Source organism: Chanodichthys erythropterus, chromosome 13 (assembly GCF_024489055.1).
Source record: "Chanodichthys erythropterus isolate Z2021 chromosome 13, ASM2448905v1, whole genome shotgun sequence".
Lineage (NCBI taxonomy): Eukaryota > Metazoa > Chordata > Actinopteri > Cypriniformes > Xenocyprididae > Chanodichthys > Chanodichthys erythropterus.
This window is the reverse complement of record NC_090233.1, coordinates 9,219,097-9,240,361: the sequence shown is the minus strand read 5'-3', so window position 1 is coordinate 9,240,361 and position 21,265 is coordinate 9,219,097. Positions and strand designations below refer to the sequence as shown.

The following is a 21,265-nucleotide window of genomic DNA, read 5'->3' as shown; positions in this document are numbered from 1 at the left end:
CAGCTGTGTAACTACAACAAACGTGTTGCCTGGTAGCTTCTTCACTTTGATAGGCCGAATGCTGTCAAAATTAACATATTCATGACATACTTTAGTCCAATGAAGCACAGAGACCAATGATTTGTTTCTCATTTTGGTTTGTTGGTCATATTTTATTCTAGAAATGAAAACATTGTGGCACATACAAAATCAATTTATTCTCAAACTAATTTTAACAAAGAACAAAAATATTGTTTTCTCATATTTACTTCTTACTTTCAGATTCACAATACACTAAACAAAGCAGACATCATCTCAAAGTCAGTGCCTTCATTCAGCCTCATTTCAAATGGCATCAGTCCACGCTGCTTTCTCCTGCTTCTGCAACAACATCCTCAGGCTCGTCTTCAGGTTGGGCTGCCACATCCTCGGGTCTATCCGCAGGTCTATCCGGAGTTATATCCGCAGGTTCAGCAGTCGACTCTTCCATGGGTTCGTCTGTCTTTTCTGTGATGGAGCTGGACTGTGATGCCTCTTCACGCACTTCCATCTGCTTAAAGTGAAAGTCATTGGTCAGCCAGTGCCATTCACTCTTGTATTGGTGCGCAATGATGATGATTATAAAGTTTTACCTGCAATGCTGCTTCAGACGAGACCTCCAGAGAAGAGTAGGCCGTTTCTTCCTGCTCCATGGGCTCTTCTACTTCTATTTCCCTCCGGGCTGGGATCTGTTGAGGTGGTGCTGGTGGTTCAGTAAACACTATGGGTGTCGGGGCTGGAGGTTCTGCTTGTGGTACTGGTGCAGGCATTGATATGTGCTTTGGTACTGGCACCTTAAACAAAAGTGGACAAGAAAGAGAATAGTTTATTTGCGGATTATCCAAAGATTATCTATCTCCATAATTCTGTGTAGCAAGACTGTGTCCATGGACCTGTTTGAATTACAACACTAATTCAAGCGAAATGTGTCTACTGTCAATAGTGTAGCGATACAAAGTCGTCACTTTCAAACAAAGCAGCTTTCTATGGAAGCTTGTTTCCTCCACTAAATAAAAAAAAAGGTACTTGCGACTTCTCACAATTCTGACTTTTTTATTTAAACTCGCAATTGTTATAAAGTCAGAATTGCGAGATATAGTGGCAATTCTGACTTTTTTCGCAATTGCGAGTTTTTAATCAAGTAATTCTGACTTTATATCTCACAATTCTGACTTTTTTCCTCAGACCTGCAAGATATAAACTCACAATTGACCCTTCGCCAGGAGTTTGATTGACAAGCGATCTAGCCAATCATAATGCTGATTCAGAAGTTAGAAGATTAACTTCGGTGGACTTGAACTTGAAAAATGGTGTGTATTTACGTCTTTCCACATTTGAAACAACATTCCTTCTCATGTTCATTCATGTTTATTTGATGCTATAAATTAACTAGTAAGAAGAGATGATCGGTTCACGAGCCGCTTGAGCTGAGGCACTACAGCGATCTGTCACGACACATTAAAGAGCCACAAAATGGTTTTTATTGTTCAAATTTCTTTTAAAAAAAAAATACACAACTTGAAAGCTGGGACTTTGTTTAATATCATAAGTAACCTGCTCTGTCTTGGCTGTCGACACGTTGTCATTGTTCATTCCGTGTGTTGTGACAGTGCCACGGCTTGTCGGACAAAGCAACAGTAACTAAGGGGGGCGGGTCTTTGCGAAGGGTCAATTGCGAATTATAAAGTCAGAATTGTAAGATATAAACTCTTAATTCTGAGAAAAAAAATTTCCCCTGCACATTATCTCTCACAATTCTGACTTTATAACTCGGAATTGCGAGAAAAAAGTAAGAAATGTGAGATAAAAAGTTGCAATTAACTTTTTTATTTCTTATTTCATAAATAAAAACAAAAAATCTGCTGTGGAAATCTTTCACCTACATCGCATAGATTCCTACTAAAATAACAGGATTTCGCCCCAGTAAATGTGACCGCACAAAGTGTGGAATGAAAATTCACGCCATCTATTTTGTAAATGCATGTTATAGATCTTATAGAGTGAATTAATATTTCATTAGAATGTCATAACTCAATCTTCCAGTGAAAACACTGGAAAGTCCTGGTTCACTTAGTGTTCACGCAGTAATTTTTAACACCGAATCTAAATATACAAAACAAAAAGCAGCTTTTATGACGTATATTTTGCGACTGATCTCCGAACAGCTAAAACAATGCTGTGTGCTAGGCTAAATGAGCTCTCTTAATGTGGTAATGGTATTTTTATGAGCTAAGAACTCACAAAGAGCTTCTAAAATGTGTAAAAGGAGTCATAAAAGCACCAGATATTCCACTCTCACACACAAATGAAGATCTGCTGCAAGACGACTGCAGTTCTGATGACTGTACTGAACTGTAATGAGCAATGGAAGTCCTATGATGAGAAGAACCAGGTATACTTGAGCATTATGTCCTTTTTATGGTTGCATCTTGTGACATCACATCCTGTTTTTGGTTCGTTTAGATCTCTATGGTCCATGTTGCTTTCATATTTCAGTCCATCTGCACCAGAGTTTGATTGGAACACTAGGATTCGGATGGCAACGTTCACACGTATTTAAACTAACAGAGAAATCGCACCAGAGATTGTTTTAATCATCGAAACTTACCAAGTGTGAAGTGTTAGTTTGCCTAAACCTGGCCCCTCCACAATCTATTGCCAACTCGCATTCACATTTAAGTGCAACACCTCAAAATCCAATCAACAATCAATGAATAGAACAACTTTTTTTTCTTTGATAATCTGTTGCGCTCGGATGTACGTCACAATATAGGAGAAAAGATCTTCACTACTTCAGTTTTATCATGACATACCTCTCGCTCTCTCTCTTCAATTACTTCTGGATGGTGAAGATCAGGTTGAGGTTCTGGCTCCGGCTCAGGCTTCCTGTTGGCCTCAAGAACGGCCATTATAGATGTTGGAATGTGGGCTTGCTACAGAAACAATAAAACAACACGTTTAAATAAAAGGTATTTAGAGGTAAAATTTTATTAACTTAAGTTTTCTCATCTAAAACAATGAATACACAAACTTTTTTCACTTGTCATACTATTCATATCAATGTTTTGGAATACAGTTTTAAAAAATATTTCAAAATAACAGTGTTATTTTAGTATTATTTGTATACCATTGTTATTTACTAATATTTTGAATTTTATTTTTATATTTTAAGTCTTTAATTTAATTTTAGTTTAAGTAACTTTATGTGATTTTGCCATTTTTATTATTGTAATTTAATTTTTTTTTTTTTCAGTTTTAGTTTTAATATTACACACTACCAGTCAAAAGTTTGGAACACACACACACACACACACACACACACACACACACATACATACACACATACATACATACATACATACATATATACATATATACATATATACATATATATATATATATATACATATATATACATATATACATATATATATATATATATATATATATATATATATATATATATATATATATATATATATATATATATATATATATATATATATATATATTACATTACATATAAAAATAAAATCACTGTACTACATTTTAATATATTTAAAATGTATTATTATTCCATTATTCCAGTCTTTAGTGTCACATGATCCTTCAGAAATCATTTTAATATGCTGCTTTGGGGCACAAGAAATATTTCCTATTATTATTACTGTTGCTTTATATTTTTGTGGAAACCATGATGCAGTGGCATTCCAATGTTTGGTGTAAGTGAGATTTAAATTAATTAACCATTTTATTCAGCAGTGTATATATTTATGATTTCAGTCTCAGTAGCCATTCATTTCCCAGATGACACTTATTTGGGACAAAACCTGACACTTTGGCGATACGTACTTGGTGAGGGGTGAAGGAGTGCACATGCTGCAGGAGCGGCTCCCTCATCTCCGGGCAGCGCTCGAACACACTGGCCAATTGTGGTGGAGGCAGCTGAAGTAGAACGTTGTAGGACTGTGGTTTTGTGCGCTGACAGCACTTTACAAAGCCCTCCCACACTTTAGGATACTTCCACACCTGTACAATCAATCAACAGTCAAATCAGTGTACAGGTTTATCAGCACAAGATTATGAGAGATTACTGGCATTGGCCAATAACTGTGGATTTCATGAGTATGAAGGGTTCTCTGTCCAGTGACCTGTTTGAGGATGAGCCGAGCTAGGATGTTCATGACGAAGCCAGCCAGGCGAGGGTACATAGTGAGGGACTGGATGACTGTACGCATCAGCAGGATGGGAAGAGGGGTCTGCTCCATCAACTGCTGCATCACTACGGCCAGCACCTCTGATGTGTACACATTCTTCTCCCCAAAACACAGGTTAGTTGCTACAGGGGGAAAAGAAGACCAAAAGTGAGAAAAAAAACATCAAAAAGGGTGAGAAGAAAAGCAAAAGGGTATTTAATAGGCATCTTTTCAAATTTGTATTATTAATATATTAAATTTCATTTAAACTACACTAAATTCAACTAATTAAACTAAGCGGCTACATATGCATATATATATATATAGTAGTGGCTATATATAGGGGATATTTCCGGAGGGGACTTAAACTAAAAGATTGTCCACATTTCTTCATTCATCGCAGAAGAAATCAATTGCAACAAACACCATCGACTCACAAATTCTTTCTTCAGAAACTTTATAGACCGCTTCAACGGCAAACGCAAGTATCATACATTTAACAAGGTGTTTTGAAATAAGAAGCTGATGGTTCTTTTCATGTGGTTAAATGACTCTTTTCCATAGATTCATTCCCCGTTTCTGTTTCTGGTTTCATTCTGTAACTTTCACTTTCCATTTTACCCATGTATGCATGACTGTGTGTACGTGTTTGTTTAGATTAGTTGTCTTTGTGATTTAGTTAACACTTGTGCACAATACATATGAGTATTAGCTTCTGATTCTCTGCTTGCAGCAAAGTCATTTTAACGACGCCTGACCTAGCTACATGCTCTCAGTAGCACTGTACAGTAAGAAAGTAATTTCCCTTACCCTGGAAATTAACATTTCTTAGAATTAATAAATAATCAATACTAAGTGTTCGCTGGAAAAAACTGATTAATTGATTGTAATATTAGCTCAATTACAAGTTAATCTGATAACTGATCCAAATATTCATAATTAATTATAACACATTGTGTTGTGTTAAATATTAATAACACATTAATATTTCCCTTTTGATCTATGCATAATTTTAAAAAATGATGTAAAAGGCTGGACAGGGACTTGTGTGCAGCAGGATACCTTTGATGATTGACTTCATGTCACACTTGGAGGAGTCAATGTTGTGTAAGGCAATGAGGAGCTCTCCAGGAGTGAGTGGAGACATGGAGGAACTGCCCTCACCTACAGAACAGACAATCACACAAGTTCACTAGACTTCTAGTGATCTACAGCAAAACATGACACTGAAATGACATCATTCTGAAAAGAACTTCAGACCTATAATACATAAAATACAATGAAAACCACCTAATCTGTTTTTATCAATATCATCACACATGCACAAGAGAATCAGCAGGTATTACTGTGTTGAGTGCCCAGCAGTCTGTTGAACACCTCCTTCACCACGATGGGGTTGAGCTTGATGAGTTTGGGTAGAGCCTGAATCACCTCGTTCTGTTTGACACAATCAAGATAGCATTATAAGTGCAGTCTCCACAGAGCCCTTTTAACCTTAAAGCCATTTTAACCACCTTTTAATGTGCAATGTGTTCATTTCTGAGATTGACGTGTTAAAAGTAATTAAAAGAAACGCAACTAACACAGCAATTAATTTTTTTCACTTCCTGAAGTAGCTATGCTAATCTAGGGATGCTCTACATTTCAAGCTCTGTCTGTCTACCTGTGTTTGATCCTGTCAGTAACCTGCTCATCTCAGTGATTACAGCATGCAGGTGTTTGTGCAAGTATGAATAATAACGATCGAGAGGATCAATCCTCACATAAAACAAGTTTAACTAGTAAATATATTACTTATTGTGACAATGAACTGTCAATACAAAAGCACCTAAAAAGGACAGATGAGATGAGACAAACCTTCTCCAGGCCGTTGATAACTGGGATGAGGAAACGAACATCTGGCACTCGCTTATGATAAAGATCCCTCACCCTCTCCACCAATTCAGGAGATGGAGGCACTGTGGAAACGATACAATCCACAAAGGTCTACATTTAGTATTCAGAGATGCATATACAGACACACTCTTTCTTCTCTTTCACACACACACCTTTATCAGTGAGTATGTGTAGACAGCGAGTGACCAGCGTCTCGGCTCCTTTGGGACAGTTCTCCACCAGGAGCAGCAGGTCAGGAGAGCTCATTCCCATTCCTCTTATCTATGAAAAAAACATGGATGAAACAAAACAATTACAATTATCATAATTTTACCATTTTAAATGGAGAATGCAATAAATAGAATTGTTTGTTAGCTGTGAAGCCAGTTATATGCTAGTGTACAAATGCTGTTATTGTTAAATTTCCCCTATTATGCTTTTTCAGATATTAGCTTTGATATAGTGTGTAATATAGCTGTTTGTGAACGTAAAAGGTCTGTAAAGTTTTAAAGATCAAAGTGCACAACAAATGAAATTATGATTTCCTAAAAGAAAGATTTGATTCTGAACTGCCGAAATGAGTAGTCAGTAAATCCAGTCTCACTTCCTTTCTACGTAGGTTTGTAAAAAATCTGCATAATGCCAGCCTTTGGTCTTCACTGTGATCTTCACATCTACTTGGTTTGTGTTTTCGACATGTCGAGAAGACACTTTTCTGCACTGCGAAAGCAAATCCACTTTGCATGCACTTCCAAAGAATCAGGACTCGGGCTCGAATTTACAAGCTAAAATACGGTTTGTATTTTTTTGTAAATAAAATTACTGTTTGTTTAACTGTGTATACAATTGCTGAAGAAGAGCTAAATTTCAGATATGGTAATAGGCATTTTGTTTCTTACACACACTGTAAGTGGTAGACCAATCACAACAGTCTTGGCCCTTTGACCAATAAGTGCAGAGGAAGCTTTTATGGAACTGTCTTAGACACTCTGAGAAAAGAAGTGATGCTGCAATGTATATTGTAAGTAATTGTATGTATGTAATTAAAGTTTTTTTTGACCTTGGATGCATGTAAACCTATTGTAGGAGACCTCCAAAACAAAATAAGGAACCTTTAAAATAGCATAATAGGGCCACTTTAACTATCTGTTAGCTATTAAAACTATTAAAAATCATTAGTTAATTGAAATAAAGTTGAAATAAAATAATATCTAAATATTAGATTGAAAAACGTAAAACAATTATGCACATTTATGATTATTATTTTGTTTAGGGGGTCTACTAGAATAGGTTTACATAATTTAATATTGTTAAACACAAATTTTAACTATTGATTCTTCAATTCCTAAGTCCATATAATGATGTTTTGCCCTCATGTTTCCTTGACATAGCGTTAAAGTTTTCCTGGCCTTATAATTACCTTAGTTTGAGCCAGCAGGTGGATATTATGCAAAAGTATTAGATGGTGAAATGGCAACATTACGAAAAATGGCAGATCTACAAACTAGGTGTTTCAGGCAGGAGTTTTTCTTTTGGAGAGATTAACTCCCTTTGGCTGGACTTTCTGCTTTGTAACTTTGCAGATTGTTTATGCAAAGCACAAAACAACTATAGTGGGTGCTGTCAGGAAGTTCGCCAACAGGATGCTGCTGGTCATGTATTTCAAAATTCTTTTTACCCCCCAAGCGAAGAATGAAAATAAACTTTGCAGTGAGTATTTCGGGGTCTCTAGAAGGTGAGGTGGTCTTACAGGCTGTTCGATGACCCTGAGAACACTGCGTTTGATGTCGGCGATGGCCTCGGTGTAGACAGAAGCCAGCTCGTGCACCAGACGATGGTTGAGGGGCAGGAGAGAGAGATAGAGGTAAAGGCACTGCCGCACAGTCTCCTCTGTCCAGGGAGATGCTACCTCTGAGAACACAGCAGGATTGAGAACTCATTATTTTAGAACACAGTTCACCATTGAGTTCATTTTACACCATTTTAAAGTAATAATAAACTTTCTTTCTAAATATTCTAAATTAAGGAAACTTAAAGGGATTGTTCACCCAAAAATGAAAATTCTGTAATTTACTCATAATGTTGTTCCAAAGCCATAAGATTTTTGTTCATCTTCAAAACACAAATCAAGATATTGTTAATGAAATCTGAGAGATTTTCTTATATTTAAGTTAAATTATTCATCATATAAATTGATTGTGTCTCTTCAGAAGACCTGGATTAAACTGCTCAATACATATGGATTTGAACATTTTGAAGTGTCAGAGTTCTGGGTAAATTAAATTTCAATGGAGGGACAGAAATCTCTAAGATTTTATTAAAAAGATCTTCATTTGTGTTTCGAAGATGAACAAAAGTCGTATGGGTTTGGAACAATACCCTTTAATACACAAGTATGAGCACAATTATATCATAAACTGGGATAAATCTGAAGACTAGGAAAAGTCTTTGAACCTGTATCCTCTCCTGCTCCAAACAGAAGAGAAGGTGGGTTTGGGTGAACCAGAAACTGCATGTAGGTGAGAGCGTATTTCTCAATGCAGTCCTTCAGATGTTCCTTCTCATACATGCGCTTGATGAAGCTGAGAGCAGTGGACCGCACCTGAACATCATTGGGATTGTTATTATACTGCTATGAAACTAATTAATGCAACAATGAAAGACAGATGATTGGAGGATAACCTTTTCTTTTTCATGAGAGCTGAGGTTCAGAAGGACATTGAGGTACTGGTACTGTCTGGAGGGGCGTTTGAGGATGAGCTCCTTTAAAGTGGACATGCCCAGGTAAACACGTGACTGAAAGACAAGTGAGGAAACAAGAGGATTTTATACATGCTGCTCCTCGAGAACTTTTTAAATGATGGCATCAGGAACTTTTGGGGTTAGTGTAGAAGAGTGTCTGACCTCGTCCTCACAGTAGCGCTGAATCACCTCCAGTGCCGAGTCTGTAATGACCGGAGCCTCCAACACAAGCTTGGTGAAAAGCCTGAGATAAATGAAATTCAGGAATAGTGAACATATTTTAAACATGCCAGAATATACATGTCAGCATGTTAAAGACAGTCTTGCAATGTTTAATTTTTTTAGTTCACATAAAAACACGCATTGAATTCTGCTAGCTGACAACAGCTTAAAAAGGTAGTTCACTTTCAAATTCAAATTTCCTGATAATTTACTCACCCCCATGTCATCCAAAATGTTCATGTCTGTCTTTCTTCAGTCGAAAAGAAATTAAGGTTTTTGAGGAAAACATTCCAGGATTTTTCTCCATATACTTGACTTCAATGGAGCCCAAACAGTTGAAGGTCAAAATTACAGTTTCAGTGCAGCTTCAAAACGTTCCACATGATCCCAAATGAAGAATAAGGGTCTTATCTGGAGAAACCATTGCTCATTTTATAAAAAAAAAAAAAAAAAAAAAAAAAATATTATATATATATATTATATATATATATATGTTTTAACAATAAATGCTCATCTTGAACTAGCTCTCTTTTTCTTCTCTATTTGAATTCCAGCAGTGTAGACACTGCTAAGCGTATTACTGCCCTCCATAGGTCAAAGTTTGAACTAATTGTTATATACTTGCACTAGCATATTGTATATGACAATTTAGTTCAAACTTTGACCTGTGGAGGGCAGTAATACACTTAGCACCATCTACACTGCTGGAATTGAAATAGAGAAGAAGAAGAGAGCTAGTCCAAGATGAGCATTTATGGTTAAAACATAAATTTAACCTAATTTTAATTTTTTTTTTTAGAAAACGAGTGATGGTTTCTTTAGATAAGACCCTTTTTTCTTGTCTGGGATCACTGTAAACTGTAATTTGGACCTTCAACCATTTGGGCTCCATTGAAGTCCACTATAAGGAGAATAATCCTGGACTGTTTTCATCAAAAACCTTAAATTCTTTTTGACTGAAGAAAGACAGACATGAACATCTTGGATGACATGGCGGTGAGTAAATTACCAGGAAATTTTAATTTGAAAGTGAACTAATCCTTTAAGCAGAGTTAATATTTATCCATTTTGGGTCAGGATTAGGAGACGACGAGCACATGAAGCTTTGTGCCGTGCAGCTTATATTTATCAAACAGTAAAAATGTCTCATCCAGCACCCAAAATAAGGCATCTGTGGTTGAGAGTCCAAACAAGGACTGCTGGGACAATATCCCAGACAATAAGTGGAATGATAATTGTAGAATGACACGACAGCCATTTATTACACTACTCAAAAACAACAGCTTGTTCCATGCGTCATACTGCACGTCATTATGCCATTTCTACGGCGTAGCAAAAGAGCATAATGTTCTTGTTTCTGTTTTCAATGCGATCAAGTGTTTAAATGTCCTATCAAACCAATTAGAACATTTTTAAACCACACCTTACAGTCTGAATGAAATTTCCAATTTGATTTAAATCAGATTTAGCCAATTAATTCCTATTGATGTGGTTACATGTGACTTTTATTCTGACTGTGCTACTAGTCCAAATACAAATGGATTATTAGGGTTCATATTAAGGCAGCTAATGAAAAATATTGGGAAGTTGAAATGTCCAGCAGGTTGAAACGTAAACATACAAAACCATTATAAAAAACATTTTGGCAATTATTTCTTATAGATGCAGATCCTAATTAATTGAGAGACTACCTGGAATATTTATTCTTTAAAAAATTAATTTGTCAATGAAGGCAATTAAAAATGATGAAAAATGTAAAGCAATAAAACATGCACTTTCCTTATTAAAATACTATACCTTTGACCTAAAATCTTCCAGTAAAAAAACAAACAAAAAAAAACACACACACACACACACACACACACACACACACACACACACACACACACACACACACACACACACACACACACACACACACACACACACACACACAATACACATCTTTAAATGTTACCCATTTAAAGATAAATGGACCAAGTAATTTTCTCCCCAAAACATTATTTTGACTCCAATCATATCAGTGGATTATAAAAATCCACTGATATTAAAAAAAAAAGATTATAAAAACAATGCTCATGTGACCATTAACCAATGTCGGAGAACAGTGAACATGTGAATGTGTTGTTAAATTATTGAAAAATGAACTTAAAATCTCAGGGGTTACTTCAAGTAAATATATTTTTTTGTCTGACAAAAGTTTGAGAATCCCTAATATATAACATCATTGTATCGGTACTATATCGACAAGTGAAAAACACTGCGCATTGATCATTTTGATGAACTACTTTAATTCACTGACTGTATCAGGCTGATAAATAATGTGTGATGTTATGAGGTGATTCTCACCCATCCCTCTGCTCAGGTTTCTCCTGCAGGCCAGACAGAAGTGTGAACAGACATTGCTCATAGCTGTCCAGAGAGCCGGAGGGCTGCTGACTCAGGTATTCATTGTACTCGTGGTACAGCAGGGAAAAGGCCAGCTCACTTCTGCTTCGCATGTCCTCCAAGATAAACTGCAACAAGTCATTTTTCTTTCCTCCCTCAAACTGGGTCACCAAGCGTGCGAGCAGCTTCACACGGACCTGGGAGAAGATAAAACACAGAGATGACCTGGTAGAATGGATATAGTGGCTGAGATAGTATGCTTAGAAAAGTCCCCAAAAGCAGACTCACATGGGACATCCCACTCTGTGCAATGGTCTTTTCTGATTGGAGGATCCGCGTGATGGCCATGTTGGTAAGTTTCTCGATCTGAGCCTCTGAAAACGGCTGCACCACATCCGCCAATTTGAACACTTTTTTTCTGCCACTGGCGCCAAGAGCTCTGAATGAGGGTTAATGATTAAAACAAAGAGAGACAAATCAAACCATTGTCTCAAAGCTAGAGATAACACACAAATGCAATGTTTCTGTTCCAAAGCGCAGTGAGCCCCCTAACTAGACAGCATTTAAAGAGGACCTATTATGATATATATTTTTTTTTTTTACATTTTAAACTTTCTTTAATGCTGAAACAGCAACATTACACACTAAAGGGGCTGCAAAGTTACAAAGTAATTTCAAAGGAAGTTATTCTCTATTTCGGCAAGCACCATTTCGGATCTCCTCAAAACACCTCACAATATCCCGCATTTAAATAATTCCCACCCAAAGGCATACACAAGGGGCAAGACATGGTTGAGTTGCGTTAGTAGTGAGTTGACGTCAGTGTGTAGTTAGCAGTGTCTGTGACGTCAACCGCAGGTTTGAATGCAGTTAGAATGTCTATAAAATTCAACATATCAATTTGGCCAACGAAAATGTTACCTATAAAGTAAGAGCAAAATTGTTTGTTTCTGAATTAATCCACATTTTGAGCAAATCAATCAGGTGAACCAATGATTCAACAGCCCATTCATAAAGAGAGCTATTTACTTCATTCCTGAATGAATCAGCTGTTTGAATGAATCTAATGAATGAATGACTCAATGACTTAAGCATTTAGACATTTACTGCCACCTACTGGCAGTTTTAGTTTCTTATTTAGAGTATCATTTAATAATTGTTCACCCAAAAAATTCTGTCATCATTTGCTCACCCTCATGGCCACTAAAGCCTAAAAGTTTATGTGTAGTATGTTGAATCAAATAAAACTTTGATGCTTTTGTCATTTAATACAATAATGACTTTATCTTTTGGGGGTAATCTCTCAGCCAAATCTGATGTGCGATTAATTCGATTAATTAATCGCCACATTGTGTAATTAATTAGATTAAACATTTTAATTGCTTGTCAGCCCTAATTTATTTCTGTGTTTGTGTATATGTGGTGCTATGGGGACACTCTTACTTGGTCTGTGTGGTGGGCAGTATGGGCTCTGGAAGCTTCTTGATCTGAGGTGCCTCTTCAGCGATAGGGCTCTTGTAAGCTGCCACTGCCCCCACCACTGAGATGGCTTGACCGAGAGACACTGCAGACAGCTTGCGGATGATGAGAGGGTCTTTGGAGCTGGACTCAGCCGCCCCTCCCTCTTCCTCCTTCACCTCTTCATCTCGAGCCTTACACATCTCCAGCCCTGTGCAGGAGGAGACAGAGGAGAAGATGTTTAACTTGCAATGTTACAATATACACAAACCCCCTCACCATCTTTACAGCTGTGCTGACAGGAACTAAAGGAGTTTATCTCTCCTTCCTTCAAAATATCCATCACCTCACCTGGTCCCAGTCCAGCCCCAGTCATCTGTGTGGCCATCAGCCTGGCTAGATGTTTGATCTGAGCATCAGTGCCGGCCGATTCTACAGGCGTGTAGGTGGCCTGGAAAGAGGCTGGCATCACTTCAGGCAGGTAAACCATACTGATGAGCACCTGCATTAAAAGAAAGCAGAAAATGAATAAAGTGAACACACATGTAAGTTACAGTAATAAGCAAGACAAATTTTGACAAATTAATTTTCTAGATTGACTTTCAGCCTTTTGAATTAAGATTTAAATGATTGTTCTTTTTACATGTTAAAATGTTTTCAAAAACGACCCACAACGGGCGAAATGATTTTACTCTACAACAGCATTTCCCAGGTGTTTACAGGGTTTTGTGAGTTACTGAAAAGCTAATTAATTCATTAAGTTATAAAAATGTCAAAAAAAAAAAAAAAAGATGCTCCACATAGTTGGTGAGGTGCTAACAGAAGCGTAAGAATAGAGGTGGTACTGAATAAATATTAATGTTAAGTACTGATCAGTTTTTGTTTTTTTTGACAATATGTAAATGCATGTGTGCATTTAAAATATAATAAAAATAATGGAGAAGAAATGCTGCTTTAACAAACTCCATCTCTGCATGTCACTTATTTTCACATATGTATTAATATTGTAACTTGTAGTGTAAAAAAATATATAATAATTATCAAATATTCATTTTTTTTTTCATTTTAAAGTGCAACTGTATTTTTCAATAGGAATATATTGCAATCTTCATTTTCTATAATATCTGTTAAAAATTAGTTAAAATGTATATATTTTAGGGCTGTCAAAATTAATGTGTTAAAGCATGCAATTAAATTTTTCAGTTTAATAGTGTTAAAAATATTAAATGTAATTAATGCAGCATCCGTTTTTTCCATCATAATTTGGCTAGCATTACATTTTATGATCACGCTCTTATTCATGCAAACACTTTTAAACCATTCAAGCCTCACAAGACAAATCAGAACACACTGTCTGTGAATGTCGTGTCTGTGTCAGTATCGACCTCTCTTTCACGCTTAAACAATAACACAGAATTATGCCAAAATGCCTGTTTTGTCGAGTATCCTCATAAGAGCAGTCTCAAATTAGTTAAATAACTTCTTAGATGAACTTAAAGAGAAAATGAGATGCACGTCAGATCCTCATCATGTTCGGCAGTGGAGAAAATTGTAGCTTTAATAAGGATTAATCTATATTTCATTTATAATTTATTCAGTGAAGACTGCATAAATTATTTATGCAGTGAAGACTAATAAAGTGTTTGATAACTTTATTACATTTCTGTATATTTCCTACCTGTTAGACATGTAGGAAGGCCACAAGTAAATATGACATTTATTATAATGGGTTTATGTGAAGATTGTTTTAAGTTCAATTAAATTAAAAGTTATTTTTTTAAACCTAATACATGTTGAAATTGATAGCTTTCAGTTATACCGTAATGTTGAATGTCTATAATAAAAAAAAATAAAATAAAAAAAAATCAATTTCATAGAGACATCAGTACAATTATTAATATCAGATAATGGCCTTCATTCATAAAAAGATGCCATTAGCCAAATATTTAAAAAAGTATTGTCTATAAGTTGTTTCTACATCCAACTGTGAAATTATTACAATATAAAAATATTAAAAACAATTTTATATTAAAAATTTTAATCGCAAATTAATTACAGAAAAAGGTGTGATTAATTGGTTACAATTTTTAATCGATTGACAGCACTAATACATTAATTTATACATTTATTGCTATTATTTCAGCATTTAAAGAAACACTTTTACTTCCTAAACAAACCAAACCTCCCACACACAAACTTCAAGGAGAAACACCACTGTTAAATGTAGTTCAGACCAGACTGAGCAGTTTAGCCACAGTACGCACCAGGTTGGCCACATTCTCTGGGGACAGCAGAGGCAACAGGAACTCAGCAGTGAGATCGATGGCTGACTGGGTGCCAACGGAGGAGGATGGTTTTGGGGTGACGACAGGAGCTGGTTCCTCCTTATCCTCATCATCCTCCGCTAGAGCGCCCTCTGCAAGTGCAAACAAGGCATTATTCCCCTTCTGTCAAAATCAATGCCAACAACTGTTTGATCCACAACAAACAACGAGCCATGCAGCTCATTAAAACAGCCACTTACCCATCTTGATTCTCTTGCCCTCGACATAGGGCTCATGGTGGAGTCTCTTTCGTGGTTGTACAGTGGCTGGCGTGCAGCGGGTGATCTCACTCTGAGACATGCCAAGGTCCAGCAATAGAGTGGAAATCTGGCCCTGGAAGTCCACGCTGCTGGGGTGCTTCAGCACCGCAACCAGGTGCAGCTTCAGGTTCTTGCGCACACTGCTCACTTGAGACTTAGCCAGAGTCGGGGGCAGGTTAGCTGGGGAACGCAGCAAAAGAGATTAAGAACAAAAGAAATTATTCGATTTGTGTTCAATGCTCTAGATAATGTCAGTAAACAGAACTCACCATGTAATGTCTCATAGGCCTGCACCACCTCAGACATGAACATGGGCCGCTGTCTGGCCAGCGTCGCCAGTGATCCCAGTGCAGTGGTTAGATTAATGCTGGAGATGGCAGGGTGCACCATGAACTTTAACAACTGGTCCAGAGCCGACTTACCCTCCTCGCATAAGGTGTCTTAGAGCAGGACAGGAGGAAATGAGGAGGATGAGGAGAGAAGAAAAAGGAAGCCAAAAGAGAGAATGAAAATATTTTTGTAAAACTTAAGAGTTTTGACCTTAAGGCAGCACAATTTGGGGGGAAAAAATCTGATAAAAATTCAGAATGCAGTTTAAAAACAAAAGCTCCAGGTTTGCTGTGCTTGTTTGTAAGGTTGGACAATTTTGGGGTTTACATATGACTTCATGATCATTAAATAATAATAATAATAATAATCATCATTATTTATTTTAACTATTATTTCTACTATAAAAAAAAAATCAAGTATTTCAGATATATTTGTGGTCTTTGGTGATTTTGTCCAAGCTGCACTATTTGGCCAATTTTTTGGTGATTATATAATCAATATACTACTACTACTAATGCTAATAATAATAATAATAATAATAATAATAATAACAGAAATTATACTCATTGATTTTATTATAATTACTATTATTACTAATACTAAATAAAAATATTAAACAAAATAGGAAAATTGACAATCAGCAAGTATTTATTTAAAAAAAATATATTAATAATATAATATAAAAATATAACCATCTAAGCATACCTTGGCAATAGAATTGTCATTGGCTAGTCTATTTTTTAGTTTACGTGTGTGTGTGAATACAGCTTTTTACATTAAGATGCATTCATATGTGATATGATCTGAAAGCAAAACAATGACACTCTTAACATCAGTCAATCAAGCATTTTTTGAACTCAAGTAATTAACTAACACGTGGTAACCACGTATGAATGAAATGTATGAATGCGTATTTTTACATTTTCACAGAGTTTTGGCTGGTGGTGCTTGAGACGTACTGTACTATTGAGGAGCCATTCACAACACTGTTTTCAACTAAACACAGAAAACTAACATGTTTTGGCCGTTCATTTACACAACAACGTCATTTTGAGGGCCTGAAAATGCAAACTTTTGAAAACAGAATCCGAATGAAAAATGTTATCATTCTCATCTCCATGTAAACTACAAAAATGCGATTTTGTGAAAATGGTGACGTCATGCGCATGCGTATACAGTCTATAGATGCGTAGTGTTTCTTTACAAACTGACATCGCCAACTACTGGCCTGGCAGCAGAATACAGCGTTTTTAGTCAGATAGTGTGAACTGGGACCATATTGACAATGTTGTGCTTGTTCTTAAAGACTGAGTAATTCCAAATGATCTTCATTTTGAAAGGAAAACACAACAAAGGGTATCATTTACATGTAGCGCGTCAATTCTATCTGGTATGTAAGGCTATTGTGGTATGCAGGCAAAAGTGGCCCAAATCTGATTTTTTTTCTTTTTTTTTTTCCCCCCGCTCATATCTGACTCAGATCAGACTGTTTTTCTAACAGTGTGAACAGCACAAATCACATGAAATATGATCTTTTCGATTCTGATCTGGGCCACTTCCATATGTAAGTCGGGCACCTTCACACTACAGTTTTTATGGTAGGTCAAATACGCTGCGCACTGTAATAGTGCACTTTAAAGATGGAGCGCGAAACTTATATCTGTGCTAAACTTATATTTAGCTTCTAGCTCCAACACTGGCGAGAAAAATCTAACAAACTATTAGCCAATGGTTAATAACAGACATTATTAAGTTGCCTAGAATGAAAATTTAGCAACTCTAAATTTAGCACTCTAAAACATGCAGCTCTAATATTTAGTTAATTAGATTGATATATTGAAAGCAATATCACGATTTCTGTATTATTTTGAATAATTGTGCAGCCCGTGTAAAATTAACAAAAAAAAAATAATAATACAAAATTTTCATACAGAGTTTGAAAATGTGATTCTCCTCTTACCATATCGAATATATGCGTGGTCTTTGGGGATTTTGTCCAGGCTGATGTCTCCCTCCTGCTTCTTGGGCGTGTCGGAGTCGGGTGTCCGTGGGGAAAGAGTGATGATGAGGGACTCTGTGAATTTGATGGCGTGAGTGCGGACACCGTCGTTATCGGAATCCAGCAATGTCAGAACATCCTCTTTCATCTGGGTCACCATATCCCAGCATGCCTCCTGCATCTCCGAGACACTCTTAGTGCGCACCAGCCACTAACAGAACAAATAAAGACCATGTCAGACACATAAAAATATTAGCCCAGCTAATCAATGAATGTTGTGTAATGACTGATACCTGTAAAGCCACTTTATAGAGCTGCGTGAGCGTCAGAATGGCCTTCTTCACCACATTCACACTCTCATCTCTCATCAGCATGTTCAGGTTGGCGATCAGCCTCAGCAGAAGCTCATTGTCTCTTTTGCTGAATAAACGAAAAGCGACTGGTCATGAAGCATTGATCAAAGTATTACATACTGGATGCTTATAAGTGCACCAGCCAACACTCACCATGCCTCCTCAATGAACCCGATGACAAACTTCCGCACCTCAATTGACTTATCAGTCTGAAATGCGATGATTTCCTGTTGAGGATGGATAAAAGATGAAAGCATGAATTTAATTTCTGTGTCGACAACATTTACTCAAGCTGGTGAAGATGGTATGGATTATAGAACTTACATCCAGAAAATTGTCAAGCAATGAAGGGTCCTTGTTGATGATCAACTCCTGCACCTAATAGTGAAAGGACATAACTACATAAACATGAACACTAAACATCTGATTTTTATATTTACGACAATATGGAAAGGATTTTAAAACCTGTTTGAGGACAATAAGCTTTTCCTCTGTGGAGATGAGGGCCGCCTGGTTTAGCAGTTCTACCACCTGATGGAGAAATGCAATCCATGCCAAATGTCACATTTGCAAAACAACAACAAAAACAGTAATATCTAGTGATGTTATTAGTAATAAGTAACGATGGCCAGTGTGTTACCTTCTCGCTGGTGGTCATTTCTGAGGCTGCGGCTTCTTCATTGCTGTATGACTGTGAGTTCACGGTACCATGTGCTTGATCTCCCATGCCTGACGCCATCATGACAAATCTAAAGAAAAGAGCATCACAAGTCCTCACAGAAGGTTTACAAATGGTTAAAGTCACCATGAAAAATTTTTGTTTTTATAGAATATTACAGAATTTATTTTAAATGAATTATTATTTAATTAATATAATTTTTTTTTTTTTTAATTCATGTGCCCTCATAATCTTTTACCAATATAACTTCCCTCCCTCTTGCAGTGTCACCTCTACTCTTCTCTGATGACGCATTTACTGGCTCGAGGGCAGGACAACCTGTCACTCACATGAGATCGACCAATAGCAAACCACAACCATCCAATGAACAAATAATATCCCCATGGACAAAATTAAGTCCCGCCCCACTTTTGTGCTTGTTCAAGAATCCGTTTCACTTGGATAAACATCACAATAGAGAAAACACTATCGCAACTTCTGCTTCATGCTGAATTTAATTTCTAAATTAAGATGAAGAAAAAAGGGGAGCACAATTTCCATATTGTTAAATTGTTTAATTTGATATTATTTGATCTTATGTAAAGTCATGGTGAACTGCAACTTAACTGAAGGCTGGAAGACAAATTTAACTCACACTACACTCTTTTAGATCATATCATTTAGATCAATTTTCATACTACATTATACATTTCACTAAAAACCTTTAACAATGTTAGTTTTTCCATATCATATACAGAACATTGTATATGTATATGAGCAGTGCTTCATCTGGAAATACCTGTCATTTAAAGTAATCCCTTTTCACAATGTAATGAACTTTTCATTTTATTTTGTTCTTAGTAAATTAAATACATCATGATCTGACCATCATTTTATCAAAACTCTCTTAAGGCAAGACTTTTTCTCTGGCACTGCTCAATTTTGAGATTTTGGGCTATTTTGCTTCCATAACATTTCAGACTAGTGGAAAGAAAGTTAAACTAAAACACAAACTAAAACCAAAACACACATTTAAGTGTTTATTCTATTAAATTGATCTGTTTGTGCACTCTGTATACTGAAATTACAATACATAAACTTTTTTTTTTTTTCTCATGCACTGCCACTTATCCAGAAATCTCTACTTCAGCAGCACCAAACTAACAGCTTTATTCTGAAGGTTTTTATAGAGGGGTTTGTTCATATATCATTCACCTGATTATTCCTAAATATTTTTTTTCTGACTGTTCATAGTATCTTCAGATTTATAAGGTGATAAAAAGAGATTTCCAAAATCCCCTCTGTTTACCCTATTCACCTGTGGTGTCTTGACTTAATACATTGAGTACAAACCGAACAAACACGAGACAAAAAAAGAAACCCATCAGAGAGGTGAGAATAAACGGTCAAAGAAGCAGACATCTGAGGTGTGTCTAAAGAACTTCAGGTCATCATTGTTGTTGATCATGTGGTAAACTGACTTATCATGGCAGAGGTTACCAAATGAGTTTACCCTAATCTACAAAGGTCAATTAAGCCATAAGATTATTTAGGCAAGAATCCTAGTAATTCTGCAAGATGCTCTCTATTTTACAGTACAGAAGTACACAGCAGCTGGGATTACTGTACACAACAGTGTCACACAACTCTTAGTAACAAACAATACACAATTCAAAATATTATTGACTTCAGTATTAGCACTCAATTTACAAATTGACAGAAAACATAGCGCTGTCATGTCTTCAGTGATATTAAAGCATTACAGATTCTATGCAGATTTATTGTGTTAATTAATGTTACATTAGACACTTAAAGTACATTTACAGCACTTTATTCAGCATCTCTAAAGGAAAATTGAGACTTTTTTCTTGCATAACTTGGTGGTTTAAATGAATGTGGGACTAGTTTGGAGTTTCAAACATTTACCTGAGGAAATACAGCTAACTTAAGCGAGACAAATGGTCGGGGAAACATTGCCCTTTTATGCAGATAAAAGTGTTGAAATAATGTTAGAACTAGTACATACTGAAAATGAATGAAAATAGCTCGTTGATTTCTCATTGAGAACTGGGCTAATAGTAGCTAGATAACTTAATCTGATGAAACAGGCTTCCTGGCTGTCAAAAAATAGCATCTTTAGTAAACGAATATCACAGAGAAGTAAAACTTACTCAAGAGAAATCCTTTTAACTTCTATAAAATGAGGGTAATTAAAATTCAGAGTTAAAACCTGTCGGTTAGCATTGACGCTAAGCAATATTTCAGGCATTAAAATAGTTAAAAAGCACAAAACGTATTTTACCTTACTCAGAACTTCTTTTGATAACTTCTCACGTTGGAATTACATATTCATATAATTTACTTAGTTGCAAAATCATCAATCCTTGCAATTATTATAGAAAAGTATTCATTTGCGCCATGGTCAGAGAGGAATGATCTACT

The 21,265-nt window shown here is 36.2% G+C and overlaps 1 protein-coding gene across 2 annotated transcripts; it reads right to left on the bottom strand.

Annotated features, from left to right (window-relative positions):
• Positions 1 to 126: 126 nt before the first annotated feature.
• Positions 127 to 21,265, bottom strand: sympk (symplekin). Of its 2 annotated transcripts, none has more exons than XM_067405981.1 (27): positions 21,126 to 21,265; positions 18,806 to 18,914; positions 18,631 to 18,696; positions 18,490 to 18,543; positions 18,319 to 18,392; positions 18,106 to 18,232; positions 17,774 to 18,023; positions 15,753 to 15,923; positions 15,424 to 15,663; positions 15,164 to 15,315; positions 13,251 to 13,401; positions 12,885 to 13,110; positions 11,730 to 11,880; positions 11,403 to 11,638; positions 8,994 to 9,075; positions 8,772 to 8,885; positions 8,544 to 8,691; positions 7,840 to 8,000; positions 6,263 to 6,371; positions 6,072 to 6,172; positions 5,561 to 5,651; positions 5,277 to 5,378; positions 4,170 to 4,357; positions 3,871 to 4,047; positions 2,832 to 2,951; positions 612 to 812; positions 127 to 532 (listed from the first exon to the last, which is right to left on the bottom strand). In XM_067405981.1, exons 2-27 carry the CDS (start codon positions 18,905 to 18,907, stop codon positions 335 to 337), a joined length of 3,792 nt encoding a protein of 1,263 aa, XP_067262082.1. In that variant the 5' UTR covers positions 18,908 to 18,914; positions 21,126 to 21,265; the 3' UTR covers positions 127 to 334. The 2 variants fall into 2 exon arrangements, with proteins under 2 accessions (XP_067262082.1, XP_067262083.1); XM_067405982.1 differs by having other exon boundaries at positions 127 to 529.

Coding starts and splice junctions, on each gene's coding strand:
- sympk (XM_067405981.1), bottom strand. CDS start 18,907: ATGATGGCGTCAGGCATGGGAGATCAAGCACATGGTACCGTGAACTCA. Junction 18,697..18,805: donor AAATGACCACCAGCGAGAAG/GTAACACACTGG, acceptor TTTCTCCATCAG/GTGGTAGAACTGCTAAACCA. Junction 6,173..6,262: donor ACACATACTCACTGATAAAG/GTGTGTGTGTGA, acceptor TCGTTTCCACAG/TGCCTCCATCTCCTGAATTG.